Source organism: Pleurodeles waltl, chromosome 8 (assembly GCF_031143425.1).
Source record: "Pleurodeles waltl isolate 20211129_DDA chromosome 8, aPleWal1.hap1.20221129, whole genome shotgun sequence".
Classification (NCBI taxonomy): Eukaryota; Metazoa; Chordata; class Amphibia; order Caudata; family Salamandridae; genus Pleurodeles; species Pleurodeles waltl.
The window spans coordinates 715,027,360-715,039,519 of NC_090447.1; the positions used below are offsets into that span (position 1 = coordinate 715,027,360).

A 12,160-nucleotide genomic window follows, 5' to 3' on the forward strand; every position below is an offset into this window, starting at 1 on the left:
TCACTCTGCAACATATATATGTCGCACAACATAATTAAGGGATACTTCACACATATTGGTAAAAACTTAGGGCCAGATTTAGTAAAATCCGTTTTTGCTACTTGCAAATTGCGAGTCTGAGCGACTCGCAATTTGCAAGTCGTAAAAACAGATGCAGAATGGTGTCTCAGAGACCTTCTGCGACTCGCTATGGGGTCGCAAAGACCCACCTCATCAATATTCATGAGGTGAGTCGCATTTTGCGACCTCATAGCGAGTCCGTGCACTCAGAGGGATGGTGGCCTGCTGAAGTCAGCAGACCCACAATGTCTGTGACTGCTTTTTAAATAAAGAAGATTTTTTTTCTTCATTTTGCAGTCCGTTTTCCTTAAAGGAAAACGAGTTGCAAAATGAAAAAACTTCCGAAACCATTTGGTTTTGTTTTTTCAGAGTAGGCAGTGGTCCATAGGACCACTGCCTGCTCTGAAAAATATTTTTCTCGACATTCACAAAGGGGAAGGGGTCCCATGGGGGCCCCTTCCCTTTTGCGAATGAGTTACCACCAGTGTGACACTGGTGGTAACTGCGAGTTGCTTTGCGACCGCATTCGCGGTCACAAAGCAAGTCTGAATTGCGATGCAAGTCGCAAATAGGAAGGGAACACCCCTTTCTATTTGAGAGTCGCATTCACAAATTGCGAGTCGGTATCGACTCGCAATTTGTGAATGTGCATCGCGTTCGGCCGTTTGCATGCCGCAAACTGTGATTTTTGCAGTTTGCGACATACAAATGGCTTACTACAACTGGCCCTAATTTCCCAATTGGAAGAAAAAAGAATTAAGAACATTTATGGATGGGGAGTATTTCGATTTAGGGCTTGGTAAATGTTTCCAGAAATTCACCAAAAACATCTGAAGATGACCTTTTCAAATTTCAATGTCTCTTGAGAAGACATGGTTGTATTCTCGCCCTCCATTACTTCGAAGTCCTCCACAAAGTCCCCAGAATATGAGTGACGGAATAAGAAGCAGTTTTCTGAACACATGTGCGCAGTGGTGAGCTGGCATGTCCAGCAGGGCCATTCGCTTTTCCACCTCCATCCCCTTTAGCCGCCACTCACCACCATGTCCATGAACTAGGGGTACCTGGTTTGCCTTTTGGTACCTTGGCACAGCTCTTGCTACCTCTCTTTTCAGGAGTCTGCCTCTGTTTACTGTCTCCATTTTCCACTATTGTCCATTCGCTAAAGCCCATTACTGCCAAATTGAAGTTGTTGAGGACCAAGGATGGCACAAAGAGTCGACCCTCTGATGTCTTTGTGGGCAAAGGCTATGTGATGTCACTTTCACTGCCGCTAGCATTTTGTGAAACTGCATTCATGCTCACCACTGTTAGGGCTAGGCCCGCCATTGTCTGCCAGCACTTGCACCGACTAGACAGATTATCTTTTGAGCAGGAGAAGATGGTTCTACAATCGCTCTATTGCCATGGACATAACGGAAGGTCTAGCTTTTGCATTGCTGAAGATAGCCCTTCAATTATGTTTATCGCCTGATAAACATTATAGAAATGCTACCGTGGATCTGAATCCACTCCAGGTAGGTCTCAGCCACTCAGAAGCTGTTTCGTCAGCAGCTCTTCTGCCGAGCTGAACATAGGATAAGTGGCGCGAACGTGCCCACAACTCTTTGTTTTGAGTGGGAGTTATCAGCTTTGCTGCCGGACTTAAGTGTCAACTTCCTGCATGCCTCAAAGTGACCTGCACAATCTTTCGTCTCGGCTTTTAAGAAGAGCATCTTGGAACGCTTTAAATACAAATATCTGCTTGCTGGTGGTTGAGGTACTTCAGGGATAGAATCTGGTTGCATGTGTTTAAGGTACTGAAGGGCTCATATTTGTTTGCAGGGTGACTGCTGCTAGGTCCGTCTTACCCATTTATCCACAAAACAAAAACACCAATACCGAACACTCCCCCTGCGCCAGCTTTAGGGTTGTGCGACCGGAGCATTCTCCTCAAGCAAAACCTGTCAAGAGAGCTTTGGTGATTATTGTCGCTCCTGGAGAGAGATCCGAGTTTTTAGGTAGCGCAGAGGGTTAATATGCTGCTGCACGTAACGTGTCCAGCACAGATCACAGAACTGTATTTTATGTGGATAGCTTACTTGGTTACTGCTTTTATCACAGAGATCCTCTTGTTACTTGCAGTTCAAAAGTTTCAATTTTAATATGGCTCAGTCACGTATGAAATGTCATGAAACAACTGCATGCAAACCTCATGGTATATGTTAGAACGTTTTTTTCCGCAGTCTTTCATTTTCCTAATGTTGATAAAAAGGTTTCATCTGGGTAGAAGTACATTCTTATTAGTCAACCCCCAACTATAGTGGTACTTTTTAAATCCTGAGTTTGTGCTTCTCTTGACCAAACAATCTTAAAATAGACTGACCATGGATTATTCTTACACCCGGTGACCCTCATTGTCTTATATAACATTCCCTATAGGCTGGTTTACACATGTATAATTCTGTGTCTCCATGGAGTTTGGGAGTGATGTAAAGTGCTCTGAAACCCTACACTGGTATGAGCAGCACTACAAAAAAAAAATCAAATGCATTAGAAAGAGGGGCTATGGAGAGATGAGGAGCGCTGCTGGAGGGTGGTAGTGAGGGAATCCGTGGACAGAGGTCACGGTGGAAGAGGCAAAAAAGATTCTCGCACCGGACAACTCCAGTGCTAAAGCCAGCCCCACTCTCACCTTTGCCATAGGGTACATTGTCAGAAATTGTGGTGTCTTACTGTTATGTCTGAACCGGATGCTAGAGTGGGGATAGGATGGAGGCTGAGGGTTGGAGAGGGTCAGACTGGATATTGGTCTCTGTGCTGCTCTTCTTTTAAACACAAAAAACAAATAAACTTACAAATTAGTACCCACCTGTGCTCTTACTGACTCAAATGGTCCATGTCTCCAGTGTTAAAATAATTAAAACAACACTGCAATTTTATGACTGAAACATAACCAACTCCTCATCATTTACACCTTCCCCATTTATTATAAAATGTATTTCCCATTTCCAGCCTAATTGCGGCATGTACACTGTAAGCATGGGAATGTATACGTTTTGTTTTTTCATGAATGAAATGAGAACTGCAGTTTTCTGTTACCTGGTTGAAACTTTACCAGGCTACATACAGTATACATAGTTAATGCAACTCTCAGCTGCTGCCCGTAATTCTGTTTACGCTCAAAATATCACCATCAGTACTCCTTTTATTCTCGTGTCAAGCATACATGGCGGACTCAGCACAGCCATTATTTGCAGCATTACTGCAAGGTGCTCAGGTGCTAACCCATGCTTAACTAGTTTTGCTTTGCCTTTACTCACCTACCTGCAGTCTTCCCTCCTCTCTTTCTAAGAGCGGGGATTCCCTTTTGTTTAGCTCTGTCTTCAGTGTTTAAGACAACCTGAAATGTGAGGATTCCTTTCACTTTCACGATCTGTAATCATTAACCTGTAGTGATTTAATGTTTCCTAATCAAATACAACCTTTTACTTTTAGGGAGATGTGTTTATGTACTACGGCCTTCGAAACTTTTTCCAGAACCATCGTCGCTATGGGATTTCACGATATGATGCACAGCTGTTGGGGCATAATGTATACAATAAAGAGGTGTGTTTATGTTATCTTTTCTCATCTCTGTTCTTTTTTTAATTTATGTTCAACTTGTTGGTCTATATAGTTAACTAATTGGCAAGCATTTCTTTAACAAGCATATTTTGTCCCTAAGAAACGAAATGCAGTTTTTTTGTAAAGGCCCCTTCTTACTGAGTGATTAGCTGAATGCTTGTTATCACTAATTATTGTAAGGAGAACGAGGGTCGTGCTTTGTGTCTGCTTAAAGGGCAGAATGTTGTGGTAAATGAATCACTAGGCTGAGAGTTCTGAGAGAGGAACTGCAGACAGTGAACCCTTGTGTGAATCTGAAACCATCGGGCACCTTTGAAGGTGTGACATCATGCAGGTCCTGCCTGGGAAGGGTGGCCCTAGAGGCAGGGCAGCACCTAGCATTGGTTTGGTGGATCTTAAGCACTAGTTGCCACTAGCACTGGTGAATGCTGCCTCATCTTTCACCATTCCACCTTACTGGGGTGGCCTTTATCCAGGTGATAATAGTTGGTGAGGAAGGAGATGTCCTTGTGGGGCTATCACCAGCTTTGTAGCTACTCATGTACCATAAACTGTGACGCTCCAACTGCAAATATCTTAGTTAGCCCTGACCTCTTGTGATTTGTACATAGTTTATTTGTTTAGATTTTTTTAGTTTGCTTCTACTGAATATATCTCATCGACAATTATTACTTGATTTCCAGTGCGGCACCACATATCTTCTCCTCTGTGAAGCGCTGTGATGCTCTAGGGCCTTGTATATAGCATATAAAAATGCTAGTAAATAAATACATAAATAAAATAGTAAGTGTTCAATATACAGTATAATGGTTAGAAAACCTGTGGATGGGTTTAGGCACTTCGGAAGTCATGTACTTTTTCCCCGAGTTGGTGCTGTTTCCATATCGTCGTGCAGCAGACGGGGCCAGAGCCAGGATGGCTCCAGACCTAGAATCCCAGCTGCCATAGTCCTTTTATATATATTGGTCTAGTTATACAGAAGTGAGGATATCTATCCACAGAGCTGGCCCCAGGCCCTCTGCAATGCTCTCCACAACACTGACAACACAACAAGGCTTCCCATTTGACTGGGACAAGACAATGGGTTGCCATAACAGCTAGGCCTTTGTGATACTATTCAGTTTGTCCCTGTTGAGAAGTCGTTTTGCAACATGTGAATACATTCCCATGTGAATGGTGATATGTCAGTGGGCCAGGCTTAAGCCAAAAATCTGCATGGGCCCCAAACTGGATTTATTTAGTTGCTAGTTAGACACTGCAACACACCCATGGACTCCACATGAAAGGAGTTAGAACTGAAGGGCACTGCACATACCAAAGTGGAGAAACAAAAGATAAATATAGTTTATACCGCCACCTCCCCTTGGCTAAAGTTGAATTATATGCAGGGGGGCAATGTGCCCCCCGCAATTCCGGGGACGGCCAAAACCCCAGGGCAAACACTTAATTTAATGTGGGGGCCACACAGCATACCCCTCAGCCTCGGTGACCACCAGCACCCAGGGCTAAAGTTAAATTATGTGCTAGAGGGCTGTGTCGCCGACCTGCAGCCCCAGAGACCGCCACCTCCATGGGGCTAAAGTTGAATTATATGCAGGGGGCCATTTGGCCTCTCCCAGCCCTGGGGGCTGCCACCACTCAGCGGCAAACATTTATTTCAAAGTAGGCAGTGCATGCCCCCCCCCCACAGCCCCGGGGAATGCCACCTCCCTAGTACTAAAGTTGAATTATAAGTGGGGGACCATGAGGCCCCCCGCAGCCCTGGAAACCGCCACCTCCCCGGGACTAAAGTTGAATTAGATGCAGGGGGTGCTGCCCCTGGGACCACCACCTCCCTGGGGCAAACATTTAATTTAATGTGGGGGAAGCACACGCCTTGCCCCACAGGCCCGGGGACCATAACCTCCCCAGGGCTAAAATGAAAGCTGATGGTTGGGAGGCCACATTGCCCCCTGGCAGCCCCCAGGGACCTCCACCTCCCTGGGGCAAATTCTGATGTTGGAGGGGGGCGAGTGTCCCCCTTCGAGAAGTAAATAATGCCACTCTGAACCATCCACCCCAGGGCCGGCTCCTGCTATGTCCTGGGGAGCCCGCCCCCGGGACATAGCTGTTTGCTCTGACTTGGCAGAAGCTTTAACAGCTCCCACCAAGTCGGAGCAAACACTTCACTCGCAGAAAGTAAGAGCTGTCAAACAGCTCTCCCTTCTGCAAGCAGAGGTTTTTCTGTTTCCCCACCTGCAGACAGCATTGTCGGCTCCCACAAGAGGAGAGGAGCCGGCTGGGACCGCAGTGGCATTGAGGCTCCCCCTGCGGTCCCATTGCACAATGGGTGCCCTGGAGGGCACGCAGGAGAGATGACCAGGCCCTGGGAAATAGGGTCCTCAGGGCAAAAATTGTACCCCCCCTTTAAAATGAGTCCCCCCTCCCCATCAAAAAATAATATGTTGAGTGCAGGCCCTGGGAGATGGGATCCCCAGGGCAGAGATCGGCATGGGAACGGGGGCTGCATGGCCCCCTCTCTCCCCCAAAAAAAATGTTTAGGCTGGGCCTTGGGGATGGGCTCCCTGGGCCTAGATCAACTAGGGGAGGGAGACTGCGTGGCCTCTCTCCCCACCCAAAAAATAATTATTATAAGGTGGGACCCTGGGAGATGCGGCCCATGGGCCAAAATCAGCCAGGGGAGGGTGGCTGCCTGGCCCCCTCTCCAAAAATATAAGAAAAAATTCTAAGGCCGGGCCCTGGGGGATGGGGTTCCCCCGGGCTGGAATCGGCTAGGGTACAGGAGCTGCACAGCCCCCCCACCCCCACAATGCACATTTATCCAACGAAGTAGCACTTACTGACTAACCAGTAGAAAGTGCTCCAGTTGGATAGACATTTTGTGTAAACTGTGCAGGTGAGCATCTTTTCTGGCCATGATGGTCATTTCACAGAAATTAAACCTCAACAGGAAGCACTTACAAATATGCGGGGTTGGGTGGTTATAGGGGGTTGGCTGCAGGGCCTGGTCGCAGAGGTTGGATTAACGTATAGTAATGAAACATACTTAACTTTATAAAAAGCCATAGAAATTCACTGAAAAAAACAAAGGTTACAGGGACATTATAATTAGGAAATAGAATTAAAAAAAAGCTTCAAAATTTACTTAAAAAACAAAGGTTACAGGGACGTTATAGTTAGGCTCAGATTTCGGCCATGCACGGCGGTGGTTGGATGAACCTATAGTAATGAAAATTACTTTATGTTAAAAAAAAACCCATAGAAATTCACTGAAAAAAACTAAGGCTACAGGGATGTTATAGTTATAAAAATAGAATTTTACAAAACCCTAGAAATTCACTTAAAAAAACAAAGGTTACACGGACGTTATAGCTAAGCTCAGATTTCACTGGTACAAAACCATTAAAATTCAGCAGTTCTAGTTAGAGTTATTTTAAATAACTTTAACTTGCGGCCTAAGGGAAATATAACTTGCACCCTAATTACCACAGCTATTACAGAACTTATGACAACTTTTGTAATGTCAAGAAAAATATCAATGAAACTTTAGGAGTTCAATTATTGAAGAAAAAACTGGGCATGGCGGAACCGTGAACTATAGTTACCTTAGGCCGCAAGTTGTGACAGGCTCGCTGTGGAGGTCTGACTGCCGCAGCTGTGGCAGTCTGACCGCCATATGACAAGATTGGCGCGGTGTCATCAAAAGACCGCCGTCTCCACCAGGATCTATGATCTCTAGAGGATGACGGTGGTCGTGGCTGTAATCTGGCACGGCTGCACTGAAGTCAGCACCGTCATGCTGATTACAACCATGTTCTCCGCCAGCCTTTTCATGGCTGGCGGAGAACAAGTGCAGGGAGCCTCAGGGCGGCCATTACACCCCACCTCCCCAGCACCATCGGAAGTCCGACAGTGTGTATTCTGAGGGTGCTACTGGGGCCCTCCGTGCGACTGCATTGGACTCGACTCCGTGTGGAGCCAAGTCCAATGCTGCTGCATTTTTACACTGGGATGACCGGTGGAAGCCTTGGTTTCTGCAGGTCAGCCCAGTGGAAAACTCGTAATGGGGCCCCTGGGGAGACCGCCAGCTCCCCGGCAGTCTCCTCACCACTGATCTGGCCAGTTGGGTTTTCCGACCCCCAAACTTGTAATCAGGCCCTAGATCATGGTCCAAAACATATGCTTTTTTTGGTCTCGATCTGTTCAGCATTTTTTGAAAAATTAAAGTTTAAAAAACTTTGTAAACCTAGACAGTTGGGATGAAATTCAAAAACTGAAGTTTCTTATTGGCTGAGGAGGAGAGTGCACTGATTGGCTGGCTGCAACATGAAAATACATTTTGTGTCTGCTAGGACTAGGGAACTTCATCCTTTATCTTGAAAAAAGTTTTATAAAGTAATATAAGAGGGCAGGGCAGGGATACCCTGCGCCTCGAGCTCTTGTGGGGCCAAAAGTAAAAAGAAAATGTTTTTTGCCTCTATCCTTCAGTTTCCCAGCAAGAATGTGGTAAAAAACCACAAACTGGCACCAGGTTGGTTTTTGCTCAAAAAATTGCCACTAGCGGTCAAAGTATATATATATATATTTCAAAATATGGGGAGAGGGCGTGTGTTGGGCCCCCCTCCCTGACCCGATTACTGTCCCAGGGACACCATCCCTTGCCATACACTACTTATGACCTCACATATTACATCACTCATGACATGTTCTATGACATCATTGCTAAAAATCAGTGCAACATCGGAAATGGTATTGATGACAACATTGTACATGGCGGGGCTTGAGTTATAGTAACTTCTGGACTCCAGTTATAGCCACTTGAGATAACTATAACTGGTGCATTTCAGTGTTTTTTTCATTTTGTTAATTTAAAACAGTATGTTTTAACTGACATTTTCACCTAACTATAACGTCCCTTTAACCTGTAGTTTTTTCTGGTTTTTTTTAATGCAAAGTTAGATATTCTTACCATACCTAACTATAATATCATTTTAACATTTGTTTTTTAACTTTGGTGCCATTTGATGAATCGTCACAAAACATTCCTGAAAAATACAACGCTCACTTCAGCATCTGTCTGGAAAGATTCAGGCTGATGTCTTAATCAAATGCGGGTGCGCTGCCCGCCCCCACGCAGCCCTAGGGAGTGCCATCTCCCTGGGGCTGATGTCCTAATGAAATGCCGGGGGCCACCAGGCCCCCCGCAGCGTCGGAGACCACCACCTCCCTGGGGCTGATGTCTTAATGAAACACAGAGGAGGTGGGCACCCCCCCTCTGCCCAGGGGACCGCCACCTCCCCAGGACTGATGTTTTAAAGGAATGTGGGGGCCACCGTCCCCCCTCCTCAGCCCCAGGAGCCACCACCTGCCCTGGGCTAATGTCTTAATGAAACACGGGGCCGTCTGCCCCCCCACCCACAGCCCTGGAGACCACCATCTCCCTGGGGCAAAATTTAGATAAGATAGGGGGTTCGTTTCTGAATCCCAGCCCCGGGGACCACCACCTTCCTGGGGCTACTTAATGTTGGGGGGGCTGTGCAGCACCCCTCCTGGTGCCAATAATGGCCCTGGGGATCGCCACCCCCCACGGACGGCTCGTGCAATGTCCTGCAAAGATGTAGGCAGGGAAACAGAGGAAACTATTGCTGTCACAGATAGGGAGCGGCGTGTTTAGAAGCTTCCTTCTCTGTGACAGCAATTCTGGCTCTCACAGGAGGTGGGGAACCAGCTGGGACCGTGGGGTCCTTCGGGCTCCCCTGTGATCCCCAACGGTGGTGACTGGGAGCCCTGGGGAGCACCCAGGTGACATGACCAGACCATGGGGAATGAAGGCCCATGGGCAGGGATGCTGTGTGGCCCCCTCCAACAAAAAAACACATTTTAGAAAGCCGGGCCCCAGGGGATGGGCGCCCCAAGGCCGAAGTGGGTCGGGGGAGGTGGACCACGCAAACCTGCAGCCAACTCCCACTGCTCATGGCCAAAAGCAGTGCGCAGCGTAGAGTTGGGTGGTTAGGTGGATTGGCCACAGGGACGTGACGCAGACCAGGCCCCATGGCCAATCCCACCGCGCATATCTGAAGGCCATGCGTGGCGGTGGTTGAATTAACGTATAGTAATGAAAATTAATTTATGTTAAAAAAAACATAGAAATTCACTGAAAAAATAAAGGTTACAGGGATGTTATAGTTAGAAAATAGAATTAAAAAATATATAAATTCACTTAAAAAAACAAAGGTTAAAGGGACGTTATAGTTAGGCTCACATTTTAAACATACAAAACCATAGATATTCACCAGTTATAGTTAGAGTTATCCCAAGTAATTTTAACTTGTGCCCTAAGGAAACTTTAGTAATTATATTTTTACTAACTGTTTACATTTAATTTACAATTAAGTTTAATTAAGTTACTCTAAATCTGAAGATAAAATAACGCTTCTCTGCACTTCCGAAAATGAAGACACTTTAAGATTGGCTGCAAATGCAAGAAAAACTCCATAAAATTTACACTAGAACATAAAGTGCAGCAGAGTTTGAGCAGATGGCCAGTCACATTGACAGGCCAAAGCACACGCTCCCATTGTGAAAGAGCCTACCCAGAAGCTTAAGAATCGCTATACCTTGCCAGCAATAAATCGGAACAAGAGAGATCTCTCCCACCGTGAGAGGGGTAAAGATAGATAAATCGCCTGTACCTCAGGCATGCTGAGTGCAATGTACTTCCTGACTGAACTTTTGTTAGACTCATAGCACAATCTATTTGAATAACAACAATTGTTGAATTGAGCCTTAACCACTTTTAACCAGACTTTATAAAGTGCTTAGTGGATAGAACATATCAGACAGACCTAACTCACACAATAAATCAGAAACATATCTCAACCAGGCTACAGAATGGCCCCTATCTAGTTTGAGGCAAACTAGTCTAATATCCCTGCACAGGCTAGCTTCAGCATTTGTCAATACATTGGCCAGAGTAAGAGGGGGGCATTACATGAATAAAACAGTGCTCAAAATGTCCCGTACTACAGATAAAACCCAGGACATAATATGCACGGCCACCAGTCTCATTGCTTATATCCCTATACAGGCTAAAATGTAATTACAAGATTGTCAATAGACACACCGGACCCACAACATCACCAAACACTCTTAAATTACAAATAATGCTAACAATTAAAGTATCTGTGGTTCTATGTAAGCTTACAACCTACAACGCGGGTAAAAGGGCCCATCATTTGACGTGTGTATTTTGCCAATATATGTGGCTTTGTTTCATGAGGAAGCCACCTAAAGACACCAAGGGTACCATAAATTGTCAAATATTCTGAATATGTTCAAATCTTTTTAAAAAAGGATTCAAATTAAGATTGTAGAGATTAGATCAGTGTTATAATGGATCACAGCTGTATAATCTGATATTTGTGTGCCCTCTGGACACTGTTCTTTTATAAACAGTTTTCTTCCATTATATGTGTACTGATCCTTTAAATGTTGCCTCTCTCTCCTCTTGCTTAAATGCCATTACCTTCATCAATATATTCACTTGGTCTGTCATATATGGGACAAAGTACCCCTACCGTACATTATAAGAATATTGGAAGTCACTAAAGAGTTCTATGACCATATACAGGATCTTGACTTTGGCCGAGTTCCTTTATAAGGTCAAGGAACTCAGCGTAGAGACATGCAGATTCTATCTTTCCTAAAATGATCTAAACAGTGGAATAAAAAAAATGTTGCCATGAATATCTCCTTTCTGCTTATCACTATTCATCTAGAAAAAAAACAGAGCAGAAAAAGGAAAAGTCATATTTCCTTTTTTCTTCAAAAGTACAGCTTTAATTATGCTCTGTGACCCGCCTTTTCCCCTCAGGTGATGACTCTGGCAAAGAGCACTTTGGTGTCAGAATTTAGCTCTCATAAATTATTACAGTTGAGTGGCTACCTTGTTTGTTTATGACAGGGGACTAAGGGTGTCACAAGTCGCCTGTAATATGGAAATTTCAGACAGGTTTATGTACCGAGATTGCAGGCTACTATGTATTATATGTGAATAAACATGCAGATGCTTTAAAGTAAGTCTAAGCTTTAAAAATATATGATTTACTATTTTTGTTATAGAACAACAGTACATTTAACCAAAAATGTGAACCTTTTGCAAGATACCCAGATGGGACTCCAATGGCCCCATGTGGTGCCATAGCCAACAGCATGTTTAATGGTAAGTGTTTGCATATTACCTTTGCTTCACTTGGTAGATGTGATGTATTTTCCATACAGGTTGAAAAACATCCCACTAACTAAAATGTCCATTACCCAGATGCCTGTCAATAGACAGGCTGGCTAGTCCTATCTGTGTGTAGAAACATTTGAAATCTGTCAGGGAATGGAGAATGACAACAAACGCTTACCTTGTCTTGATGTTTTTGTTCCTCCACTCGCAATTTAGTTATATTCAACACTGGAAACAGATAAAGACAGAACCCCCTTCTGA

General features: G+C 44.9%; 1 protein-coding gene across 1 annotated transcript in view; it reads left to right on the plus strand.

Moving 5' to 3' along the window:
- Positions 1–12,160, plus strand: part of LOC138250242 (cell cycle control protein 50C-like) — a 98,928-nt gene that overhangs the window by 31,459 nt on the left and 55,309 nt on the right. The window contains exons 3-4 of the mRNA XM_069204879.1: positions 3,538–3,648; positions 11,788–11,887. Coding sequence (XP_069060980.1) covers positions 3,538–3,648; positions 11,788–11,887 — 211 coding nt within the window. The remainder of the gene's footprint in view (positions 1–3,537; positions 3,649–11,787; positions 11,888–12,160) is intronic.